Source organism: Lepeophtheirus salmonis, chromosome 9 (genome assembly GCF_016086655.4).
Source record: "Lepeophtheirus salmonis chromosome 9, UVic_Lsal_1.4, whole genome shotgun sequence".
NCBI lineage: Eukaryota > Metazoa > Arthropoda > Copepoda > Siphonostomatoida > Caligidae > Lepeophtheirus > Lepeophtheirus salmonis.
Window position 1 is genome coordinate 28,515,574 of NC_052139.2, and position 26,354 is coordinate 28,541,927.

The 26,354-nt window shown below is 32.9% G+C and overlaps 4 protein-coding genes across 5 annotated transcripts; 1 reads left to right on the top strand and 3 right to left on the bottom strand.

The window, feature by feature from the left end:
* Positions 1 to 2,393: 2,393 nt before the first annotated feature.
* Positions 2,394 to 3,318, bottom strand: LOC121124427 (uncharacterized). Its single transcript, XM_040719582.2, has 3 exons — positions 3,043 to 3,318; positions 2,809 to 2,984; positions 2,394 to 2,753 (listed from the first exon to the last, which is right to left on the bottom strand). Exons 1-3 carry the CDS (start codon positions 3,102 to 3,104, stop codon positions 2,476 to 2,478), a joined length of 516 nt encoding a protein of 171 aa, XP_040575516.1. The 5' UTR covers positions 3,105 to 3,318; the 3' UTR covers positions 2,394 to 2,475.
* Positions 3,319 to 6,842: 3,524 nt separating this feature from the next.
* Positions 6,843 to 7,613, bottom strand: LOC121124428 (uncharacterized). Its single transcript, XM_040719583.2, has 3 exons — positions 7,489 to 7,613; positions 7,255 to 7,430; positions 6,843 to 7,199 (listed from the first exon to the last, which is right to left on the bottom strand). Exons 1-3 carry the CDS (start codon positions 7,548 to 7,550, stop codon positions 7,018 to 7,020), a joined length of 420 nt encoding a protein of 139 aa, XP_040575517.1. The 5' UTR covers positions 7,551 to 7,613; the 3' UTR covers positions 6,843 to 7,017.
* Positions 7,614 to 11,292: 3,679 nt separating this feature from the next.
* Positions 11,293 to 12,025, bottom strand: LOC121124570 (uncharacterized). Its single transcript, XM_040719727.2, has 3 exons — positions 11,942 to 12,025; positions 11,708 to 11,883; positions 11,293 to 11,652 (listed from the first exon to the last, which is right to left on the bottom strand). Exons 1-3 carry the CDS (start codon positions 12,001 to 12,003, stop codon positions 11,375 to 11,377), a joined length of 516 nt encoding a protein of 171 aa, XP_040575661.1. The 5' UTR covers positions 12,004 to 12,025; the 3' UTR covers positions 11,293 to 11,374.
* Positions 12,026 to 23,385: 11,360 nt separating this feature from the next.
* On the top strand, positions 23,386 to 26,354 carry LOC121124109 (protein obstructor-E). 2 transcript variants are annotated; one of them, XM_040719219.2, is made up of 5 exons: positions 23,386 to 23,632; positions 23,698 to 23,782; positions 23,869 to 24,291; positions 24,780 to 24,968; positions 25,542 to 26,354. In XM_040719219.2, exons 2-5 carry the CDS (start codon positions 23,731 to 23,733, stop codon positions 25,970 to 25,972), a joined length of 1,095 nt encoding a protein of 364 aa, XP_040575153.1. In that variant the 5' UTR covers positions 23,386 to 23,632; positions 23,698 to 23,730; the 3' UTR covers positions 25,973 to 26,354. The 2 variants fall into 2 exon arrangements, with proteins under 2 accessions (XP_040575153.1, XP_040575154.1); XM_040719220.2 differs by lacking the exon at positions 23,869 to 24,291 and adding an exon at positions 24,338 to 24,565 and having other exon boundaries at positions 23,401 to 23,632.

Sequence of the window (26,354 nt, forward strand, 5' to 3'; positions counted from 1 at the left end):
AAGATTCTGGGGTCCAAGGTCCTTCCGTGGATCAAATCGGCAACTCTCCTGGGGGTTTTCAACAAGATGGAGCACCCGCCCATGCTTCCAAGAAAGCTCAGGAGTGGCTCAAGGACAACATGAACTTTTCGCCAAGGACTACTGGCCCCCTCAGAGCCCAGATCTGAACCCACTAGACTTCCCTATGTAGACGCACGTGGAAACCAAGGCCTGCAAAAAACGACACAAGAACATAAATGCCTTAAAGGCTGCTGTCAACAAGGCCTGGGCCTCCATGGACGCCGATTACATCCAGCAAGTCTGTGGCAGCTTCAGATGTCGCCTGACCAGTGTCATTGAGTGAAATGGTGGCTACATTGATTAAATTTGATCACAAACTATTTTAATTCTAAAAATGTATGAATAAATTGTTTCTCAAGTCATTCAAATGTCATTATTGTCCGCGATATGTTCTGAAGAAAAATCGGTAAATAATTCTGCACGGCCCAGGAAATGTCAAATGATAATTTCCGCGTGTGTAACAAAAAAACACAATATATATAGAAATTGATATTGTAATGTAAAGTAAGTATTGGAATTGATCATGAAGTGTTTTGTCATTGTAGCCCTAGTCATGATTGGAATATCGACTTCTTAGTTAACCAAGTAAGTTCACTTATGGATCTTGGCTGGAAATGAAATATACCCCAAAGGTTTTTTTACAATACTATCAAAATTACGGAATAAATGTCAGTTATTTTGACGTTGATCCATCTACGATGGAAGCTAATCTACATTCTGAACAAGATACAAGTTCAAAGTTCGAACAGATAATATAAAAACAAGAAAAAGGTAGCGAATATACCATGCGGGAAAAATACCTTCGGCCCATTTTTAAATTTAATATATAGAATATATTGATAGATATTTCATCAGTTACAATTTGATGACCTAGGTGAGTTACGTGAATCATGAGTGAATATAATTCTAAAAACTTCTCCTATTATAACATTCGAACCTCAACAATTCCTATAAATAAATACATTCTGTTTTTCAAAATGTATATTGTTTGTGGGGTGGAAAATACCATTAAGATTTTGTAAGTATAAAAATTACTACGATATAACTTTCTCTCCTTAAACAATACAATCTTTAAATCACGGAATCTCTTCATTTTGATAGGGATAGTTGTTGAAGATTAAAACATAATAATATATAAAGTTATGAGTAATACACAGGCTATATACGACTACTTTTACACGTATGATAGATATGTTCACGAATGTCAGCCCATACAACTGTTCCTATGATTCATATTTACATTGAATATTTACCAAATATTGCTTATTTCAAACCGATATGTTATTATATTTTCATGACCTATAACTAGGACCTAAAAAGCTCTTTTAATCTCTTTCTCACAAATTTTAAAATATTGAGTCATATATCCTACATACATGTAGTTCTCTTTCGGGGATTATGACACTATTTTTTTCTTTTTTTTTTTTAGACCTAAGCACTTCAATGGCCTGTAGTTTTAATCGGGATCTAGTTTTTGGGAATAAATTATATAAGAACGGCGCCATAGTTACACAACATAACAATTTTAACTTGGTCTAAAAAAGTGAGTCTACTGTTCCATAGTATAATGGACTCGAAGATTAAATCTGCACTTTCTTTCGTTTTAACGACAAAAAAACCCACTATAATATCAGGCTGTAGAGTCGTGTCTTGGTTATCACAATCATTTAAAGTCATGTGTTTTGAGCCTTGCTTAATACAATCACACCCTTGATACGGCCTCTGGAGAGGGGGGAGTCAGTGACGACGAGCTCTTTAGGTATTAAGGCAAGAAATCTAAAAAATCCTAGACTCATAGTTTATAATTAATGTGTATTATCCATAATGGTTCAATGCCCAGGCACTGTTGGATAGAATGACACGTCATATTTCAACTTAATTGTCTTAAGTCTCAGAAAAAATCAACGTGCGAGCTCTTGATGCACACAGTGAAAATATCTGCTGGGGTTGCTCACAGAGAATTTATCTTACAAGCTCTGGTTTGTTCTGATGTCAAGTATGACATCATCATAATAGTAAATTGAATCCGGGCAACTAAAGTAAAGAATGAACAAACCGATCAACTGGATAGCCTATCTGGCAGGATCAGAAAAACGTATGCAAATAGTGCTTTAAGACATGTATCATCAACATTATTTGATCTACGAAATAAGATTCTAATAGTATTAATGAAAATTCATTAGTTTACTAGGTTGAATACTTACGTACAATACAAAAACTTTCTCAAAATAAAGTATAAACCAACATCAAAAATTGAAAGATTGCAGTTCAAGAGCCTTATGAAACTCTGAGCAATGTCGGGTGTTTCAGGTAGTAATTAATACACGAGGAAATTTATAATGCATGCACGTATTTATTCAGACAAAATGTATAGTTTACAAATTCATAATTAAAAACTAAGGGAATAATGTAGATTTACACCTGTTTTTGGTAGAGAGTGTAAGCGGTCTGCTTCGTTGCAGCAATTGTATGACTATAATTCATGTACCCTTCACTCGTAAAGGACCGTTGAGTGAAGAAAACCAGAGAGCCTGATGTTTTGTCATAAGCATTGAAACGCATTAGCTTATAATTTGTAGCATTGTCTTTCAAAACCTCTGCATCAAATTTCATTTCAACTCCTGAAGATGTGTATGGCCTTTTTCCTTCCTTTCTCCATGTTATAGAGGCATTGTAGGGAGTACCACTGGGCTCTAAAAAAAAACCAATATTAACATAAAATATAAACAAGGAGTTTTGGAACATTACGTATTCCTGTAATTTTGTAACCCTCTTCAGTTAGTTGAATACATTGCATCGTTATTGGACCTTTGCTATATGCAGTGGCATTTGCCTTGCTAACACCGAGCTTCATTAAATACTCTACTGTACCACTTCGTCTTTCTTTCATTTCAAGCCATGATCCTTGAAACAAAAAGGATGGCCTATTTTGTCCGGAGATAAAATTTAATACAAATTTATTTCACTAGTAATTCAACTTACTTGGAAACCTCAGAAGTGGTTACTCCAACCAAGACAAGAGCTACAATGATAAAACACTTCATGATGAACTCAAAAACTGACTTAACTTAGCATTCTTCATTACTACATATATATTTTTTTTTTTACAAGTGCAAAGTAATATTTTATATACTAATGACGTGGATAGTTTAAAATATGAAATGTAATAATAAAAAACTACAAAAAAAAATACGACGTATCCATTCAATGGATCGTCAATTCTAGTCCTGAATGCAAACCTTAGACTTTATGATGTGTTTCAAGTCCTTCCCCCTTATTGATTTTATAAGAATAATTTGATTTCTAGTTATTTTACTTAATACAATATAATGATATTATTTTTTTGAGCCTTATGCATCCTTATATCATAAAAATATGTTTCATCCGTATAAGATTATGATAGCTAAGGGATTTATCTTTTTGATGATACTCCTGCTAAAAATTTTACGATTAAGTATTCGCTGTTAATTAGTCAAAAACAATCTCTTACTATGTTTAACATTGTATATGAAATATTGAATAACACTTAGTTAAGAAGTCTATCCTCACAGAGATACATAATTATTTTTTAGATAATAACTTCTACTTTATATTTTTAATCTGCCATTTTGTTTATTATCATCTAAATTATCTCCAACCTTAATTCGTCTTTGTCATAATGTACCAAAGTGTTTAAATTGGATTCTGTAGGATAAATAACAAAGAGTTACTGATTTTTGAACGGCAGAACATTAAAATAATCACATCTAAAGAATGAGAATGTAGTTCCATCAGACTTGATCTTTTTAAACACTTTTTAAAAGTATGATTCTTTGAACATAATGATCCGTCTTCTTATGTTTCTTTGCTAGGATGTCTCGTTGGATTGAGAGTTTAGAATGATCTTCTTACGGCTATCAGTATCTTCTTTCATTCTTGGTTGGGCATTTAAATGCTAAGGGATATAGAAAATCAAAAATGTTTTTGCAGGTCAATTTTCACTTGACTTAAAACTTTTTATTCGACGTTTACTGATTCATGATTAATGTAATCAGGCTTGCTAGAATTTTCAATCGGATGTATCGGACATGGCCAGAATGATGGGAACGTCGACACCAACTGTTTCAAGGGAATTGAAAAGGGCTGGAAGAAAGTCCCTGAGGCGTACTGAACGCCCTCTGCTAACTGAACGTCAGTGAGAAGTCAGACTTCAGCGTGCCAAGAAAATCTTGAATGATATCAAGAGCTCATCTTGACGCATCATCATTTTTTCAGATGAGAAAACTTTTACGGTTGATCCTGTTTTTAACAGGCAAAATGACCGTGTTGTGTGCTTTGGAGATGTTTGGAGATCCAAAGGGAAGGCCATGAAGTCGGTATGGTTCCCCACTGGCTCAGATTAACAGTGGAGGATTATGTGAAGATTCTGGGGTCCAAGGTCCTTCCGTGGATCAAATCGGCAACTCTCCTGGGGGTTTTCAACAAGATGGAGCACCCGCCCATGCTTCCAAGAAAGCTCAGGAGTGGCTCAAGGACAACATGAACTTTTCGCCAAGGACTACTGGCCCCCTCAGAGCCCAGATCTGAACCCACTAGACTTCCCTATGTAGACGCACGTGGAAACCAAGGCCTGCAAAAACGACACAAGAACATAAATGCCTTAAAGGCTGCTGTCAACAAGGCCTGGGCCTCCATGGACGCCGATTACATCCAGCAAGTCTGTGGCAGCTTCAGATGTCGCCTGACCAGTGTCATTGAGTGAAATGGTGGCTACATTGATTAAATTTGATCACAAACTATTTTAATTCTAAAAATGTATGAATAAATTGTTTCTCAAGTCATTCAAATGTCATTATTGTCCGCGATATGTTCTGAAGAAAAATCGGTAAATAATTCTGCACGGCCCAGGAAATGTCAAATGATAATTTCCGCGTGTGTAACAAAAAAACACAATATATATAGAAATTGATATTGTAATGTAAAGTAAGTATTGGAATTGATCATGAAGTGTTTTGTCATTGTAGCCCTAGTCATGATTGGAATATCGACTTCTTAGTTAACCAAGTAAGTTCACTTATGGATCTTGGCTGGAAATGAAATATACCCCAAAGGTTTTTTTACAATACTATCAAAATTACGGAATAAATGTCAGTTATTTTGACGTTGATCCATCTACGATGGAAGCTAATCTACATTCTGAACAAGATACAAGTTCAAAGTTCGAACAGATAATATAAAAACAAGAAAAAGGTAGCGAATATACCATGCGGGAAAAATACCTTCGGCCCATTTTTAAATTTAATATATAGAATATATTGATAGATATTTCATCAGTTACAATTTGATGACCTAGGTGAGTTACGTGAATCATGAGTGAATATAATTCTAAAAACTTCTCCTATTATAACATTCGAACCTCAACAATTCCTATAAATAAATACATTCTGTTTTTCAAAATGTATATTGTTTGTGGGGTGGAAAATACCATTAAGATTTTGTAAGTATAAAAATTACTACGATATAACTTTCTCTCCTTAAACAATACAATCTTTAAATCACGGAATCTCTTCATTTTGATAGGGATAGTTGTTGAAGATTAAAACATAATAATATATAAAGTTATGAGTAATACACAGGCTATATACGACTACTTTTACACGTATGATAGATATGTTCACGAATGTCAGCCCATACAACTGTTCCTATGATTCATATTTACATTGAATATTTACCAAATATTGCTTATTTCAAACCGATATGTTATTATATTTTCATGACCTATAACTAGGACCTAAAAAGCTCTTTTAATCTCTTTCTCACAAATTTTAAAATATTGAGTCATATATCCTACATACATGTAGTTCTCTTTCGGGGATTATGACACTATTATTTTTTTTTAGACCTAAGCACTTCAATGGCCTGTAGTTTTAATCGGGATCTAGTTTTTGGGAATAAATTATATAAGAACGGCGCCATAGTTACACAACATAACAATTTTAACTTGGTCTAAAAAAGTGAGTCTACTGTTCCATAGTATAATGGACTCGAAGATTAAATCTGCACTTTCTTTCGTTTTAACGACAAAAAAACCCACTATAATATCAGGCTGTAGAGTCGTGTCTTGGTTATCACAATCATTTAAAGTCATGTGTTTTGAGCCTTGCTTAATACAATCACACCCTTGATACGGCCTCTGGAGAGGGGGGAGTCAGTGACGACGAGCTCTTTAGGTATTAAGGCAAGAAATCTAAAAAATCCTAGACTCATAGTTTATAATTAATGTGTATTATCCATAATGGTTCAATGCCCAGGCACTGTTGGATAGAATGACACGTCATATTTCAACTTAATTGTCTTAAGTCTCAGAAAAAATCAACGTGCGAGCTCTTGATGCACACAGTGAAAATATCTGCTGGGGTTGCTCACAGAGAATTTATCTTACAAGCTCTGGTTTGTTCTGATGTCAAGTATGACATCATCATAATAGTAAATTGAATCCGGGCAACTAAAGTAAAGAATGAACAAACCGATCAACTGGATAGCCTATCTGGCAGGATCAGAAAACGTATGCAAATAGTGCTTTAAGACATGTATCATCAACATTATTTGATCTACGAAATAAGATTCTAATAGTATTAATGAAAATTCATTAGTTTACTAGGTTGAATACTTACGTACAATACAAAAACTTTCTCAAAATAAAGTATAAACCAACATCAAAAATTGAAAGATTGCAGTTCAAGAGCCTTATGAAACTCTGAGCAATGTCGGGTGTTTCAGGTAGTAATTAATACACGAGGAAATTTATAATGCATGCACGTATTTATTCAGACAAAATGTATAGTTTACAAATTCATAATTAAAAACTAAGGGAATAATGTAGATTTACACCTGTTTTTGGTAGAGAGTGTAAGCGGTCTGCTTCGTTGCAGCAATTGTATGACTATAATTCATGTACCCTTCACTCGTAAAGGTGCGTTAAGTGAAGAAAACCAGAGGGCCATCTTTTTCGTAAGTATTGAAACGCATTACATTATCATTTGTAGCACTGTCTTTCAAAACCTCTGCATCAAATTCCATTTCAGGTCTTGAAGATGAGTATGGTCTTTTTGCTTCCTTTCTCCATGTTATAGAGGCATTATAGGGACTACCATTGGGCTCTAAAAAAACAGCAATATTAACATAAAATATAAACAAGGAGTTTTGGAACATTACGTATTCCTGTAATTTTGTAACCCTCTTCAGTTAGTTGAATACATTGCATCGTTATTGGACCTTTGCTATATGCAGTGGCATTTGCCTTGCTAACACCGAGCTTCATTAAATACTCTACTGTACCACTTCGTCTTTCTTTCATTTCAAGCCATGATCCTTGAAACAAAAAGGATGGCCTATTTTGTCCGGAGATAAAATTTAATACAAATTTATTTCACTAGTAATTCAACTTACTTGGAAACCTCAGAAGTGGTTACTCCAACCAAGACAAGAGCTACAATGATAAAACACTTCATGATGAACTCAAAAACTGACTTAACTTAGCATTCTTCATTACTACATATATATTTTTTTTTTTTTACAAGTGCAAAGTAATATTTTATATACTAATGACGTGGATAGTTTAAAATATGAAATGTAATAATAAAAAACTACAAAAAAAAATAGGACGTATCCATTCAATGGATCGTCAATTCTAGTCCTGAATGCAAACCTTAGACTTTATGATGTGTTTCAAGTCCTTCCCCCTTATTGATTTTATAAGAATAATTTGATTTCTAGTTATTTTACTTAATACAATATAATGATATTATTTTTTTGAGCCTTATGCATCCTTATATCATAAAAATATGTTTCATCCGTATAAGATTATGATAGCTAAGGGATTTATCTTTTGATGATACTCCTGCTAAAAATTTTACGATTAAGTATTCGCTGTTAATTAGTCAAAAACAATCTCTTACTATGTTTAACATTGTATATGAAATATTGAATAACACTTAGTTAAGAAGTCTATCCTCACAGAGATACATAATTATTTTTTAGATAATAACTTACTTTATATTTTTAATCTGCCATTTTGTTTATTATCATCTAAATTATCTCCAACCTTAATTCGTCTTTGTCATAATGTACCAAAGTGTTTAAATTGGATTCTGTAGGATAAATAACAAAGAGTTACTGATTTTTGAACGGCAGAACATTAAAATAATCACATCTAAAGAATGAGAATGTAGTTCCATCAGACTTGATCTTTTTAAACACTTTTTAAAAGTATGATTCTTTGAACATAATGATCCGTCTTCTTATGTTTCTTTGCTAGGATGTCTCGTTGGATTGAGAGTTTAGAATGATCTTCTTACGGCTATCAGTATCTTCTTTCATTCTTGGTTGGGCATTTAAATGCTAAGGGATATAGAAAATCAAAAATGTTTTTGCAGGTCAATTTTCACTTGACTTAAAACTTTTTATTCGACGTTTACTGATTCATGATTAATGTAATCAGGCTTGCTAGAATTTTCAATCGGATGTATCGGACATGGCCAGAATGATGGGAACGTCGACACCAACTGTTTCAAGGGAATTGAAAAGGGCTGGAAGAAAGTCCCTGAGGCGTACTGAACGCCCTCTGCTAACTGAACGTCAGTGAGAAGTCAGACTTCAGCGTGCCAAGAAAATCTTGAATGATATCAAGAGCTCATCTTGACGCATCATCATTTTTTCAGATGAGAAAACTTTTACGGTCGATCCTGTTTTTAACAGGCAAAATGACCGTGTTGTGTGCTTTGGAGATGTTTGGAGATCCAAAGGGAAGGCCATGAAGTCGGTATGGTTCCCCACTGGCTCAGATTAACAGTGGAGGATTATGTGAAGATTCTGGCGTCCAAGGTCCTTCCGTGGATCAAATCGGCAACTCTCCTGGGGGTTTTCAACAAGATGGAGCACCCGCCCATGCTTCCAAGAAAGCTCAGGAGTGGCTCAAGGACAACATGAACTTTTCGCCAAGGACTACTGGCCCCCTCAGAGCCCAGATCTGAACCCACTAGACTTCCTATGTAGACGCACGTGGAAACCAAGGCCTGCAAAAACGACACAAGAACATAAATGCCTTAAAGGCTGCTGTCAACAAGGCCTGGGCCTCCATGGACGCCGATTACATCCAGCAAGTCTGTGGCAGCTTCAGATGTCGCCTGACCAGTGTCATTGAGTGAAATGGTGGCTACATTGATTAAATTTGATCACAAACTATTTTAATTCTAAAAATGTATGAATAAATTGTTTCTCAAGTCATTCAAATGTCATTATTGTCCGCGATATGTTCTGAAGAAAAATCGGTAAATAATTCTGCACGGCCCAGGAAATGTCAAATGATAATTTCCGCGTGTGTAACAAAAAAACACAATATATATAGAAATTGATATTGTAATGTAAAGTAAGTATTGGAATTGATCATGAAGTGTTTTGTCATTGTAGCCCTAGTCATGATTGGAATATCGACTTCTTAGTTAACCAAGTAAGTTCACTTATGGATCTTGGCTGGAAATGAAATATACCCCAAAGGTTTTTTTACAATACTATCAAAATTACGGAATAAATGTCAGTTATTTTGACGTTGATCCATCTACGATGGAAGCTAATCTACATTCTGAACAAGATACAAGTTCAAAGTTCGAACAGATAATATAAAAACAAGAAAAAGGTAGCGAATATACCATGCGGGAAAAATACCTTCGGCCCATTTTTAAATTTAATATATAGAATATATTGATAGATATTTCATCAGTTACAATTTGATGACCTAGGTGAGTTACGTGAATCATGAGTGAATATAATTCTAAAAACTTCTCCTATTATAACATTCGAACCTCAACAATTCCTATAAATAAATACATTCTGTTTTTCAAAATGTATATTGTTTGTGGGGTGGAAAATACCATTAAGATTTTGTAAGTATAAAAATTACTACGATATAACTTTCTCTCCTTAAACAATACAATCTTTAAATCACGGAATCTCTTCATTTTGATAGGGATAGTTGTTGAAGATTAAAACATAATAATATATAAAGTTATGAGTAATACACAGGCTATATACGACTACTTTTACACGTATGATAGATATGTTCACGAATGTCAGCCCATACAACTGTTCCTATGATTCATATTTACATTGAATATTTACCAAATATTGCTTATTTCAAACCGATATGTTATTATATTTTCATGACCTATAACTAGGACCTAAAAAGCTCTTTTAATCTCTTTCTCACAAATTTTAAAATATTGAGTCATATATCCTACATACATGTAGTTCTCTTTCGGGGATTATGACACTATTTTTTTCTTTTTTTTTTAGACCTAAGCACTTCAATGGCCTGTAGTTTTAATCGGGATCTAGTTTTTGGGAATAAATTATATAAGAACGGCGCCATAGTTACACAACATAACAATTTTAACTTGGTCTAAAAAAGTGAGTCTACTGTTCCATAGTATAATGGACTCGAAGATTAAATCTGCACTTTCTTTCGTTTTAACGACAAAAAAACCCACTATAATATCAGGCTGTAGAGTCGTGTCTTGGTTATCACAATCATTTAAAGTCATGTGTTTTGAGCCTTGCTTAATACAATCACACCCTTGATACGGCCTCTGGAGAGGGGGGAGTCAGTGACGACGAGCTCTTTAGGTATTAAGGCAAGAAATCTAAAAATCCTAGACTCATAGTTTATAATTAATGTGTATTATCCATAATGGTTCAATGCCCAGGCACTGTTGGATAGAATGACACGTCATATTTCAACTTAATTGTCTTAAGTCTCAGAAAAAATCAACGTGCGAGCTCTTGATGCACACAGTGAAAATATCTGCTGGGGTTGCTCACAGAGAATTTATCTTACAAGCTCTGGTTTGTTCTGATGTCAAGTATGACATCATCATAATAGTAAATTGAATCCGGGCAACTAAAGTAAAGAATGAACAAACCGATCAACTGGATAGCCTATCTGGCAGGATCAGAAAAACGTATGCAAATAGTGCTTTAAGACATGTATCATCAACATTATTTGATCTACGAAATAAGATTCTAATAGTATTAATGAAAATTCATTAGTTTACTAGGTTGAATACTTACGTACAATACAAAAACTTTCTCAAAATAAAGTATAAACCAACATCAAAAATTGAAAGATTGCAGTTCAAGAGCCTTATGAAACTCTGAGCAATGTCGGGTGTTTCAGGTAGTAATTAATACACGAGGAAATTTATAATGCATGCACGTATTTATTCAGACAAAATGTATAGTTTACAAATTCATAATTAAAAACTAAGGGAATAATGTAGATTTACACCTGTTTTTGGTAGAGAGTGTAAGCGGTCTGCTTCGTTGCAGCAATTGTATGACTATAATTCATGTACCCTTCACTCGTAAAGGACCGTTGAGTGAAGAAAACCAGAGAGCCTGATGTTTTGTCATAAGCATTGAAACGCATTAGCTTATAATTTGTAGCATTGTCTTTCAAAACCTCTGCATCAAATTTCATTTCAACTCCTGAAGATGTGTATGGCCTTTTTCCTTCCTTTCTCCATGTTATAGAGGCATTGTAGGGAGTACCACTGGGCTCTAAAAAAACAGCAATATTAACATAAAATATAAACAAGGAGTTTTGGAACATTACGTATTCCTGTAATTTTGTAACCCTCTTCAGTTAGTTGAATACATTGCATCGTTATTGGACCTTTGCTATATGCAGTGGCATTTGCCTTGCTAACACCGAGCTTCATTAAATACTCTACTGTACCACTTCGTCTTTCTTTCATTTCAAGCCATGATCCTTGAAACAAAAAGGATGGCCTATTTTGTCCGGAGATAAAATTTAATACAAATTTATTTCACTAGTAATTCAACTTACTTGGAAACCTCAGAAGTGGTTACTCCAACCAAGACAAGAGCTACAATGATAAAACACTTCATGATGAACTCAAAAACTGACTTAACTTAGCATTCTTCATTACTACATATATATTTTTTTTTACAAGTGCAAAGTAATATTTTATATACTAATGACGTGGATAGTTTAAAATATGAAATGTAATAATAAAAACTACAAAAAAAAATAGGACGTATCCATTCAATGGATCGTCAATTCTAGTCCTGAATGCAAACCTTAGACTTTATGATGTGTTTCAAGTCCTTCCCCCTTATTGATTTTATAAGAATAATTTGATTTCTAGTTATTTTACTTAATACAATATAATTATATTATTTTTTGAGCCTTATGCATCCTTATATCATAAAAATATGTTTCATCCGTATAAGATTATGATAGCTAAGGGATTTATCTTTTTGATGATACTCCTGCTAAAAATTTTACGATTAAGTATTCGCTGTTAATTAGTCAAAAACAATCTCTTACTATGTTTAACATTGTATATGAAATATTGAATAACACTTAGTTAAGAAGTCTATCCTCACAGAGATACATAATTATTTTTTAGATAATAACTTCTACTTTATATTTTAATCTGCCATTTTGTTTATTATCATCTAAATTATCTCCAACCTTAATTCGTCTTTGTCATAATGTACCAAAGTGTTTAAATTGGATTCTGTAGGATAAATAACAAAGAGTTACTGATTTTTTTGAACGGCAGAACATTAAAATAATCACATCTAAAGAATGAGAATGTAGTTCCATCAGACTTGATCTTTTTAAACACTTTTTAAAAGTATGATTCTTTGAACATAATGATCCGTCTTCTTATGTTTCTTTGCTAGGATGTCTCGTTGGATTGAGAGTTTAGAATGATCTTCTTACGGCTATCAGTATCTTCTTTCATTCTTGGTTGGGCATTTAAATGCTAAGGGATATAGAAAATCAAAAATGTTTTTGCAGGTCAATTTTCACTTGACTTAAAACTTTTTATTCGACGTTTACTGATTCATGATTAATGTAATCAGGCTTGCTAGAATTTTCAATCGGATGTATCGGACATGGCCAGAATGATGGGAACGTCGACACCAACAATATGTTATGTGTATTGCTATAAAACACATTTATTGGCTAACATACATAGAGTATGTAAGGAGTTCGAACAAGAGACAAAATAGCTCATGACAGAAACAAAATTTCTATGTTTAGAAAAACAAAAATAAATAAACACAGCAACGTTTCAAATAGTATAATTGGTAAAACACTAAAAAATTCACAGGGTTTACATCACTGGTAATAACATTGGGTCATTAATTTTTCGACATTAGTCGTAAAAAAAAATATAACCTTTATCCCGTTCCTAAATGAATAGAGTATGAACTTATTAAGTAAACATTATAGTATTCCAACAAGACTCAGCGCCCGCACACATCGCCATGAGGACCACTAACTTCTTCAACTCCTACGACATCACTTTCTGGGATCGCAACACCTGGCCCTCCAACTCACCCGACCTTGTGATTACTACTTGTAGGGGAAGTTGGAGAGGGAGGTGTGCAAGGTCAGTCACAAGAGCATTGCGGCCCTGAAGGGTTCCATTACGAGGGAGTGGAATGCTGTCGATTCCCCGGAAGTCATCAGGGCACGCAAATCCTTTAGGGGTAGGATGGAGAAGATGGTGGCTGCTGAATAAATTTATTGTTTAGTATCATGTCTAACTTTTTCATATTAACAAATACACTCCAAATTCCATTTTTATCAAACAGGTCGAATTTTAATTTATCGTGGACACCCTGTATACCTTACGTATATTGTTTTCTCTATGAATCACTTGGGCGCGAACCTACGGACATTGAGCTCAAAATAATAATTCATCCTGAGTGCATTGTCCATGAGCTACGGTGATACCATAATTTATTTTGGTTTCGAATACCGGAACTGATCCAAATTCAGAAAGTGTGGATCCGTCCTACCTTTAATTTTATATGACTTCTTCAAGACCCATACAGACCAGACTTGTTCTTTCAGACCTCTTTAAGCCAATTTATTTAAAGGATCAAATAAGTATGATCCACTATAAATTATAACAGGCTAGAACTTGCAGACCGAAAGCCAACACTCATAATATAAATGGTGTTAATTGCCAAATGAAATGCAGGCCTGTATGGAAAAACCTTCAATTGCTGGACACTCAAATGATATGATTAGATAATATTAAACGTCCATTCCTAGCATAATTACTCTATATATATAACTGTAGAATTCGATGACAATGATTATGTAATCAGCTTCTTCTTTGAAACATGGATTAGACACCGCCCTTTGTTAAATGATGAAAACATGAGTTTGTGAAAAAATCATTTGTCTAACAGAATGAAATTTATTACACACATGCAAGTTTATAATATTGGGAAATTTTGCTCAATTTTTAAAAATGAGAAGGATTAAATTTCTGTGAGTTGAAGTAGAGGTCGTCTCTATAAAATGGGAGGGGTTTCATCCAAATTTTGAGTTAATGAAGTCTAGCCTTTGTAGATAGTTAGGTCAAATAACTTTTTAAAGTTATGTAAAGAATAAATTTTAACAAGAGATGCGTGGACACATATTTCAAATGAAAAAGTTTTAGTTAATTGTGAGGTTAGTTTATTATTCCGTAGGGGGGCTGTAGCCCTTCCCAAATTAAGGAATAGGGGTAAACAAAAATGAAATATTGAAATGTTTTTTCAAAAATTTAAGTATTTTCGAAAATTTGTGGATTCTGAAAACTTTTCCCAAAAATTTAACTATTTGTGAGTTTTTGAGGATTAAAAAAAAATTAAATATTTGACATTTCATTTTTGAATTCTTTTACCAGAAAATTCAATTTTCATTTTTTTTCCCACAAAAAATGTTAATTTTGAAATTTTTTTGTACAAAATTTATTATATGAATTATTTTTTTTAAATTATATTAAATTTGTTTTCCAAAAAATTAAATTTCTGAAATATTATGTGAATATCAATGGAATTTTTGAATTTTTTTTTCAACATACTTTGTTCCGTGGATTTTTTTTATTTATTTCAAAAGCTAAGCCACCCCTCAAAATATAATCTACAGACGCCCTTGACAAGTATTTATATAAGTAAAGTTAAATAAAATGTTATTTTAGGATGCAGCGTAGATCGACAATTATTTGCTGCGGATGACCTTCTTTTTCTTGAGGTCGAATATAACAAATTGCACCACCATGTGTTATCATTATAGAATGTTTACACTGACGTCATAAATTGCATCATAATTAAAAAATACATCATCTTTGGGCTCAAAGTTGAAATTTTTACAATATAAACTGTAACAATCTCTAATCAATCTTTATTAAACTACATCAAATTGTTTTTATGAATAAAAAAAGACTAATAAAATTGACGCCAATGATGAACAGCGATGAACTGAAAATCCCTATAAAATAATTTGATTTGTGCATTTATTTTATCATTTAGGGACGAGAAAAGTATGATAATTAGGTAAAAATATTTAATTAGTATTTTATCGCGGTTATTTTTAATTATGAAGTTTCCCTGTGTAACCAAATGACAGCCCTCTGAGCCAAGACCCTCAACCCCCTGGCGTTGCAGGGTGGAGTGTCTTGGAGAAGAATGTCTGCCACACCTGTCATCCAAAGTTAGATTCGTTCTGTGCCGTGAACACGGCCTTCATCTTCAAGAGTTGCCTATTGATGTAGACTGATATTGTTTTTGAAAGAGGAATTATTTAGTCAAAAATATCCTTAAATATAGTATTCAACCCTTTACGTCCGTATGTGACTAATTTGTAATACTATAAAAAATAACTATATCAAGAATTAATAAAGAAATAGAGCTTAGAAACAGAACGAGAATGTAGACAAAGGTTCTGTTTACGTTTTAAGTTAGTGTTTCATCAGAAAAGCGCAAAACTTTTCAGTAAAAACAAAAAATTTTACTGATTCATTTACGTGTATGTCACTATACCACATTACAAGTTGAGATTTAGACAAATACAACAGTTTTTATCGGTGGGACTTTTTAGTTACATCTTGAGTACCAACTGACAATTTTTACTTCTATAGTTCTAAATTTTTCCCAACAAATATGAACTATACACACCCTAATATTCATATTTCAATCATTTAATAAAAATATTGTCATTGAAAATTTAATTCAATTTGCAAATTCGTTTATAGTTTTTGATTCTAAAAAAACACTTTTTTTTTTCGTAATTTATTAAAGCTAAAGCAAGTTTTGAATCATGACTCTCTATAGAATTATTATTGAATAGTTATTGAGAATTCTTCAAGGGAATTTAATAAGAGTAAATTCAAACTCAATGATTCAACTTTCAGAACACTTATCATGGAGGATAAGGAGTAGACAAATCGACTGTATATTTGATGTGTTTAGGAAGGTGAATGAGAAATAAAGGAAGTTGTCAAAATATATAGAAAATGCATCATCAGAAGAACTTTTGACCTTGAACTGGATATTTACATAGCATTTATGTGGAAACATAGACCTAGTCTATATAAAAAATATCTCTTGTTTTGGAAACCATCGTATCTCTAAAAAATGCCTCCATTTATCAAACTGACATTGGAATAATAAATTATTTTTATTTTTGCAATCATATTTGTAGGGTCGTTTTGAAGGATTTCTTCAAGGATAGAGGATGGAAAAATATCCTCGAAAGAGAAAACCCAATTTTTCCGTTTTGTTCGAGACCTTCCTTTACAAATTTGGTAACCTTCTTTCTTTGCAAAAAGAAAAGGAAAAACGACTCAAAATCAGTTGGTAGTAATTAGCCAATTAATGAAAGAATTATTATTCACAAAAAAAAAAAAAAAAAAAAAAAAAAATATAAATCATTTGTTATTATTAAAAAATTCTATTTTTGAAGAAAAATTTTCAAAATCACATTATTTGAAAAACAATTTATATATAAAATTAAAAAAAAAAATACTACATTTTTTGGAGAAAATTTATAAAAACTCATGGATATTCACAGAAAATTAAATTTTTTCGAAAAATAATTAGAAAAAAGATAAATTTTCATGCAAAAAGAAAAGAAATACTTTTTTTTAGGGGGGAAGGGTTACCAAGCCTGCCCTTGTAGACGCCCCTGGGTCCAGTTCAGTCCTAAAAACACATAAAACTATATCATTTATAACGTTACAACTTTATTTCTTCTTTGTTTAGTCAGTTACTGAGATTCTTAAGGTGGAGTCCTAAGATTAGACTAAACTGTAACGAATAAATAAAGACTGACACAGTACTAACTAAGAGACCATTATATTTTGAGATATGGAGGTTACAATGAACTTTAAAACACTTAACCTTACCTTAACTTCGGAATAAATTGTGATATATAAATCAATTTTTCCTGATTTTATGAGGAGGTTTGCTCTCTGCCGAGTTTAATTCTTATTTGGATTTATATTAGTACTAAATTAAGAATGACCTTTTTTTGTTTCTTTTTAGAAGAAATGTTGCATGATTCAATATGAGGAACCAATGCGAATTTAATGCAAGGGAGACCATGGACTGTAACCAGGCTGAACTGGGAAAAAATTATATACACTAATGCTAACCCATCAACAAGTCCACTTATGAGCTTTGATGTAATACTTTTTGTAAAATGTAAATTTTCTTTCGAAAAGAAACAGAAATAAGGTCTAAAATATATGTGTAAATCAGTCAAACCCCCAACAACAAAATGATTACACAGGGGAACACTCATTTTGTACTCATGAATTCAAGCCAAAAAAACAAAAATATACATATATCTTTGAGCAGAGAATCGAAAACGGATCTCAGTTTTTCACTTAGTCATATGGAATTCTAAAATATCTGGTATTATATTAATTCGGAATTATTATTGTTGAGACTACTTTTTACCCTTAACACACTCTCCAAGTTAAAAGTAAGATTAATATAACTTACTTAAAAGTTTGGTATGAAGAATATTATATTACACAAATACAGTCAATGTTTTATATAAAAAAATAATTATTTAGGCTCCAAGATAAATTACAAATACTATGTTTGCTAAGAGAAAATTTCAAAATTTATTAAATTTTTTGGAAAAAAAAACAAAAGAATTAAAATTTAGGAAAAATATTTCAAAAATTAATTTTTTTTTTTTTGATTTTTTTAAAAATCTACTACTATAAACAAAAAAATAAATCTATTTTGAAAAAAAATTGAAAATCTTATATTTTTGAGAAGAAATCAATGCTTCTTCTCAAAAAAAATTATAACAAAAGTTAAAACAAAATTGGTTTTGCAGCCGAATATAATTTAACGTTTGTGTTCTTATGTATCTTTTGACGGTTTTTTTTTATTAAATCGACCCACAACGAGTGGAGTTATAGCCTTCTGAACATCTCTGGGCCAAAGCTTTACGCCCAAATTTGAGAGAGTTTAGAAGTCCCAGGAGAGTCACAGAACCCTAATATTCCACTAAGTCTCTTATTTTATATAGAAAAGTCAGCTCACCAAAAATCATCAACATCGGTGATGGTCATACCCTGAGGGTGTGTACACTTGACGTTCAGGAGTTGATGATAAACTTTTCAGACAAGTTCTACAACGCAGCCACTATGGTTGTCTATAGTGAGTCCACATTTGGGTATGGAGTTTTGTTAATTTCCTTTTCCAAAGCCAATCCAATGTCTCCCTTCACAGCCCTCCCCATGGTCCTAGCAGCCACGGAGAATTTGGTGGTGGCAAGGCCATTCATAGATTTGGTGGGTCCCTTCTTGATCTTCTCCTCCAAGTTGGACAAGAACTCGGGGTCCCTCTTTAAATCGTGCCTCCACTTCCTGCTTTCCTGAAGAGTTCTTCAACATTATGGCCAGCTTGAAAACTTCATGATAAGGAGTAGACACGAAATGTTAATTATAGTTTGTCTATGCACAAAAAATGGCTGAACCAGAATGTCAAAAATAGTCACTAAATCTTCCTAACTTAAAGAGAAAATGAACACTAATTAACAGTCCAAGTTTCGCCCCTGTTATTCAACCAATCAATCTCTGGTCTAAAGAAAAAAAATGAAGAGCTTACAACAAAATGAAAATATACGGTTTGTATTGGCGAGGTAATGCCGTGTCAGTCCATGGAAATAAGATAGCGAATAAAATGGGACGTAAGTGAGACATTGAATTGGTATGTGTACGTAAAAGATATCCATATCTAAAAATAAATATAACTACTCTTCCTACGAAGAAGAATGAGACGCAAGGACAAGATAAGACACATCCAATTAGAGCTTCTTTATTATAATTACTTAAATAGAATTTCATTTTTGTGGATGTCGTGAACCTTAAGTCACCGCCATTTAGTAGGGAGAGAGAGAGAGAGAGAGAATGACGATCCCTTTTTTGTATTTACTATCTATACTCTTGCTACTGCTTCGTCTGGTTCGAGACGGAGAGAGAAAGAAAGAGATCCTTCTTTTACTTCCGGAAACTTTAAAATAAATTATTATTAGGAAAAAGAGGAATAAAAGATATCTTTGGGCAATACAGTTGCTGAAAGGTGGTAAATTGCTTGCTTCTTTCAAGGACTTCTTCTTCATTCTACTTCAAGTGGATACAATATACCTACATATGTCGTATAGAAGGTACAACCACCCAAAAATCAAATAAAGAATTTGGAGTATACTTGTGAGTAAGAGAATGCAAGGATTGAATAGAAAGAGGCGTCCGCAGGGGATGAACTAGACGGGCACTTGCCCCTCCCCCCAAGAAATGAAGGACTTTTTTTTTCTTTTTCCTGGAAAATTTGGTCGTCAGTCGGGCAAAGAATGTAACAGGGTAAAAAATTTAATCTTTGAAATGTATTCCCATAAAATTTAATATTTAAAATGACATTTCTTGTAAATAGCTGTAGATTTTGAAGAAATTAAATATTTCAAGATCTACTTTTGAAATATTTTTCCAAAAAAATTAATTTCTAGTAAAATTAATTTTTTTTTTTCAAAAATTTGATTTAAAAAAAAAAAATTAATTTTATGAGACTAACAGTAGATTTTTATTGTTTTTTTTAAAAATCTAATTTCATTTTTGAAGTTTTTTCCTAAAAATTTAACTTTCTGTCAATAGCTGTGGATTTTTGAATTTTTTTCCAAAAAAAATTAATATTTCAAATTTAGCTTTTGTTTTTGTGCTAAAAAATATTAATTTTCTGTAAATAGCTATGGGTTTTTAATTTTTTTTTTTCAAAAAATTAAATTTTGGTAACATTTTTTTGTAAAAATTAAATTTTTTGTTACAAGCAGTGGATTTTTAGACATCGAACATTTTGATAAAATAGTAATGGAAATCAATTATTCAATTGCCCAGGAATAGGCAATTAGCCAGAAAATCGTTTGGAACCATCTGAATCAGATAATCCAAACTTTATTAATTTCATTGATAAAATAAACGGTTAGAACTTATTACTTCATCCATTATTAATGAAGAAATAATTTCCATTGTTATAAAACTTCTTTGTTTAAGGCCCCAAAGTGCCCAACATTATTAAATCCTTATGACTTTGTTATATATATATATATATATGTACAATTATTAATAATATTTTGATCGCTAAAAGGTAAAAGTAAGATATAATTAGAGACAATATTTCCAGGTTAATAAAAGATTGTGAAAAGATACAATGACATTAATTTTGATTACATTTTAGAGTCTGAGATATAAAATAACAAGGCAATAGATTGGTATATTTATAATAGATTGTAAGATTTAAGTCCTTTTTATAAATTGGTTCCAATTTGAGAACCGATTCTTGACTAATTTTCCTTAATATGAATATCAAAAAAGTTTAAGTAAAAATCATCTATATTTTACACAGCGTTTTCTTTACAAACATAAGCATTGTCCGCTGTCGTTCAGTGTTCTGAAGTTAGATTATACCTCTAGTTCCTACGGCTCTCACGGTATTACCTCGCTAAAACCTAAATACATACGGTATCCAATAAAATATTATGAAGGATTGTAATATTAATAGGACTAATGATGGACTGGAAGCAAAGGGTGATTCAATGCGAGTGGTTTTTGGATTGTAGAAATAAAACACATAAAATATTATATTATGGTCAAAACTTTATTATGAACAGAAAAAACAATCCTTTACAATTATTTCTAGAAAATAATCCCCTTCATATGTTGGCCGCAACTGGCCTTTTAAATGGTACATTCTTTCGCCCCAATTTTCGATGAAAACTATTGTTTTCAATGGATGCTCTTGATACAATTGGGGTTGCTCTATGCCCCAAATACGGCAATTTCGCTTATTTACGTAGCCATTGAGCCAGAAATGGGCATGATCACTGAACAAAATTTGGCGCGGAAAAAACGGATTTTCTTGGATACGTTCAAGAGCCCATCCACTGAATACACGACGCAAACGAAGGTTCAGCGGCTTCAATTCTTTCACGAGCTGTATTTTGTATGCCTTTAAGCCTAAATCTTTCTTCAAAAAGCGTCGGGCTGTTGTATACGACAAACCATGTTGTTGAGAGCGGTGGGAATCGATTTTTCACGATCTTCGGTTACACTCTCGGCTCCGGCCGCAATATTTTCTATGCTGCGAGCTGTACGTGGCCTACTAGACGACGGAACATCCAAGCAAGTTGCTGCCCCCATCAAGTTTTTCGATTATTCTGCGAATTTTGGATTCTGAAGGTTGATTATGTGGACCATAAGTTGGGCGAATTTTGCAAAAAACTTCTTTCACAGAACGCTGATTTTCATAGTACAATTGAACATTTGTACACGTTCTTGTGGCGTATATCTTTCCATGAAGAATTGTAAAACAATACTGAGTACAAATGACGTATGAATTTGACAGAACTCGCGCACGCCAGTCAAAAAATCCCTACTGGAAAAAACTGCTCGTTTTGAATCACCCTTTGCATAAATATCATTTGGTGTGATTGACTTATTGCGCTAACTACCAGATGATTTGCGGTCTCTTTTGGGGTTCTTTTTGAATGAAAGGTTGGATGACAAAAAATGTTAGGACGTATCTTGATAAATTACCAACTGATATGAGGCTTGTCTTATGTATTTGATTGCTTTTTGGAGGAAAAGTTGCGTTCCATAATAAAAGACGCCTCCACAGATGGATGGTTCATATAATAATGATTTCCTTTTTTACTAATTTGATGAAAATTTCTAATTTTCATAGATACTATAATACAAATGACTACAGTAATATTACTCGTTAAAACATAATTAAAGGGTGATTGTAATGGACTAAATGGTTATGATAGCATCTATTTATAGTTTGGTACAATTAAAATGACAGATGTAGTAAATTAAATAAAGCGTAGTAATGAGTAAAAGTTACATCATGGACAATTTGCTTATATGAACTACACCTTGTATATAAACAGGGGCGTCCGCAGGATCAGATTTTTTTGGGAAGGGGGAGAGAAGGGGGCATTTTTTTTGGGGGGGAATGGAAAATTAATCTCTTTGGAAAAATTAACTGCTATTTTCTAAAAAAAAATTTTTTTTTTCGAAAATTAACTCGAAAATTAAATTTTTGGGAAAAAAATTTCGAATATTAAATATTTTCAAAAAAAGAAAATCAAAAATCTATTGCTACCCTAAAAGATTAAATTTTTTACAAATAAATTTAAAAAATCCACATCTGTAAAGAAAAAAATTTCAAGTATAAAATTTTTTTGGATTTTTAAAAAGAAATTTAAGCTAGTCTCAAAAATTAAATTTTTTAAAAAAAGAAATCAAAAATCCACCACTGTTACAAAAAATAAAATTTTTTAGAAACAAATTTCCAAAATAAACTTTCAAATGTTTAATTTTCAAGTAAAAAGTAAAAAATCCATTTTTTTTTTGGGGAGGGAGAACAAGAAATTGAAATTGAGAGATTGTATTTGAAAAATACCATATTTGGTCCAATATAAGTCTCACAAATCAAATAAAGGTTGTAAAATAAAGCTAAAATCATGGGCCATCTTAATTCATCATTTGAATAATAAGCCCATAATTCAGCCATACGTTGCATATAGATTAATAATTTGGGATATTCATTTTCTTAAAGATTATTTTATGTTGACGGACCACATATCTACAATATGACGATCAGACATAGTCGAGTTCAAGATAAAGTTCCCCCTTTATACATAAAAACAAATTTCTCTCGGGAAAAGTTACAAAGTTTTTTTGTGAAAAAGTGTTTTCTATCATCGTTCTACAACGTTGACGACGACGATTTTTAGAAAAAGTTGTACTGGATCCTTCCTGCAAACGTCTCTGGTAATTCGATGATGGTTAAGGAAGGAAGGAGAGAGGGATGATGTTGTGCGTGTGCGAAATGGAACCGCTGTTGGTGTGGTAAGGGAGGGAGTGCGTGAGTGCAGGATGGATGGCATTTATTCTTTTTATTCTTATTTTTTGTAAAGTGGTGCATGATTTTGAATCAATAGATGTTAGTCGCTTACTGCCTGGAGTTGAGTGAGAAAAAAGAAGAAAAAAAAGACACTATTTAATAAGTAACGAATACTTTTATTTAAAAAAATAAACAAAAAAATCACATTGCTTTAATATTGAGGCCCCTTCTACTAATACAATATCTTACGCTTTCCCTTCCTTGATATAAAAGTGCCGTACTTCAAGCATTGACCTTTGTGGTAATATATATATCTTGACTGTTAATGATAACTTTCACTCACGTTATCATCTCCTAAACTTCTAGGTTGTCAATAACGAAATACTCCCTTGTTGAACCATGCAAACTCACCATTGCCTCCTCCTGGTGATCCTTCAGCTGTCTGTTCCGGGTAAGAACACATCATTTAAATTGCATTTATTCCTTGTGTTAAAAAATAAAAAAGATTCACGACTTTACATACAAATTCCTCTAAAGTGTTCGGACAAAACGACTATGAACGACCTTTCCTAAGACAACAAGACAACTCACCGCCCGACTATCTACAAGAACGCTCTACCCTAACTCTTAATGACAAGAAGAGTGAGGAATATGACTATATTTATGACATTGAGGAAGAGAAGGGCTCTTCATATATTGAGCCAGACACTCTTCCTCGCAAGGAAGAGCCTTCAAACTCTAATAGTCTAAAACGACGTCCTCACTGTTCTTCAGTACGTCGTACAATCCCACACGAAAAGTACTGTGACAAATATTACCTTACGACAGAGTGTGAGAACGACGGATCCATCCTTCGCTCTTGTCCCAATGGACTTTCTTATGCTGGATCTGACCGTTTCGGACTTATTGACGTTTGTGACTATCCTCATAGTGTGAATTGTCGTGGAAAAGAAATGAATAGTGAGTCATTTTTTGTTTATTTTTCTCTCTCTTTTCCCTCCCTTAGCGATCCTCTCCGAAAGAGTAATTCAGCAGCAGGATCCCTGTCAGGCAAAGAACTTGATTGTGTCTGATGTAGACTATTGTGATCGATATTGGGAGTGTCTAGACGGCCAGGCAGAGCTCTATGACTGTCCTAATGGACTTGTTTGGGTGGGAAGAAATCGTGGCATTGCAGATGGATGCGATTATCCTTGGAGAAATCCAAGTCTTTGCAGAGACAAAGACTTGGCGAGTAAGTCTTTGTCCAATTACCGCCTCCACTTAAATTTTCTTTTCTTTTCTTATATATTTAATTATATCAGACACATAAAAACTATCAAGAAAAGTGAAATCTTGCGGTTTCATTTTCTAATTCATTTTTTTTTCTTTTCTTTTCCCCCTCTTCCTCTTCTCCATTTTCTATTTTATTTTGGTTTTTATCATCGTCATTCCTCAAATTGATGCAGATCCTCCAATCAGCACTGAGCATTGCGACTGGTTATACGGAATTTTCGGTCATGAAACATCCTGCACTCGCTACTGGACATGTTGGAACGGAACTGCCACTGAGCAATTCTGTGTTGGTGGACTTTTGTACAATGAAGAAACCCATGCCTGTGATTGGCCACAAAACGTTGTAGGATGTCAAAAACATCGTGAGTGACTCCTCCATCTTGTCTTTTTATCTATCTCATAAAACTCGTTTGATATTTATTTGCATATTTATTATATAGGTATGCGAATAATTATTAAAGGAGACACCATTTTTTGACTTATTTGATAAAACTTGGCTATATAGGGATTTTTCCTTTAAAAAATAAAAGGTGACCATAGTTGAAACTATTTTTTTGTTAATATAAAAAAAGTATTTGGAGATTTTTTATATCGTTCTTTTAAACACGTAAAAAATGATTTATCATACAAAGATATAAAAACTTTTGATAGAAGTTTAACTTGACTAATTTTCTTAATTTTACTGACTAGCTGGTATGTCTAGTATACGGAGGGGATTAAAACAAAACCATGTTTTTTTTTCAAAATGCAAAAAATATTTTGTAAAATTTTAAAACTTTGAGCCTATGAGCTATATTCATTGAAATTGTTCAAACATTGTGAGTTGCATTTTTTTATCAAAAAACAAAGAAAAACACACAATTGACCCGTCAATTTTTTTGTACTTAAAGTGATTTACTTAGCACCTTAACCTATATATATATATATATTTATAGCCTTATGCAAAGATGACGCCAACGGTAATGTGCCACTTGGAAAGTCTTGCAACCGCTACTGGGCTTGCCAAGGAGGCTATCCTCGTCTTCAAAGATGCCCTGCCATGTTAGTCTTTGACAAAATACGCAAGAGATGTATCTCTCCCCCAACTGCTGATTGTGATATTCCAGCCACAACGCCCGCTTCTGTACCACACATTGGAAAAGAGGCTGTTGCAAAGGCTAAACATCTGAAACGAACCGGGGTACGACGACGTAACAATAATAATAATAACAACGGAGGCGGTGGAATTGAAGAACGAAAGTCCTCTATCCCCATTCAAGATAATGATGCACTCTCCAATAGCCTTTCAGGTGCTGAGCCAGCCTTTTCCATTCCTCAAGGAGCTACACTCATTGGTGGTAGTGGCGGGGGTGGTTTTTCAGAATAATCCTACGGATTTATTAACCCTCACGCTAATCGCCCCTCCCAATCATTCAACCTGATGAAATAAATATATACATACAACAAATTCATTATAATTCTAATTTATGGCCTTAAATTAAATGTCATAAAGTCCCCTCAAACTACTAAAACCACCGCTGGGTGTATCTATTATCCAGTTACTCCTTCTTCATTGCCTCTGCATGTATACAATAATAACTTCTTTTAAGTGGATATATCTATGAATATATTCTATTTGGGCTATTCAATCCTTGTACATGTTACCTGTTATATATACATATATTTTTTTTTTTTTGATTTTGTGTGTGTGTGTTTAGTACAAAGGTTTATTTTGATTATATGAAATATATAACACTATACATACTATA

Coding starts and splice junctions, on each gene's coding strand:
- LOC121124428 (XM_040719583.2), bottom strand. CDS start 7,550: ATGAAGTGTTTTATCATTGTAGCTCTTGTCTTGGTTGGAGTAACCACT. Junction 7,431..7,488: donor ACCACTTCTGAGGTTTCCAA/GTAAGTTGAATT, acceptor CGGACAAAATAG/GCCATCCTTTTTGTTTCAAG. Junction 7,200..7,254: donor TTACAAAATTACAGGAATAC/GTAATGTTCCAA, acceptor CTGTTTTTTTAG/AGCCCAATGGTAGTCCCTAT.
- LOC121124427 (XM_040719582.2), bottom strand. CDS start 3,104: ATGAAGTGTTTTATCATTGTAGCTCTTGTCTTGGTTGGAGTAACCACT. Junction 2,985..3,042: donor ACCACTTCTGAGGTTTCCAA/GTAAGTTGAATT, acceptor CGGACAAAATAG/GCCATCCTTTTTGTTTCAAG. Junction 2,754..2,808: donor TTACAAAATTACAGGAATAC/GTAATGTTCCAA, acceptor GTTTTTTTTTAG/AGCCCAGTGGTACTCCCTAC.
- LOC121124109 (XM_040719219.2), top strand. CDS start 23,731: ATGCAAACTCACCATTGCCTCCTCCTGGTGATCCTTCAGCTGTCTGTT. Junction 23,783..23,868: donor CCTTCAGCTGTCTGTTCCGG/GTAAGAACACAT, acceptor ATTCCTCTAAAG/TGTTCGGACAAAACGACTAT. Junction 24,969..25,541: donor TGTAGGATGTCAAAAACATC/GTGAGTGACTCC, acceptor ATATATTTATAG/CCTTATGCAAAGATGACGCC.
- LOC121124570 (XM_040719727.2), bottom strand. CDS start 12,003: ATGAAGTGTTTTATCATTGTAGCTCTTGTCTTGGTTGGAGTAACCACT. Junction 11,884..11,941: donor ACCACTTCTGAGGTTTCCAA/GTAAGTTGAATT, acceptor CGGACAAAATAG/GCCATCCTTTTTGTTTCAAG. Junction 11,653..11,707: donor TTACAAAATTACAGGAATAC/GTAATGTTCCAA, acceptor CTGTTTTTTTAG/AGCCCAGTGGTACTCCCTAC.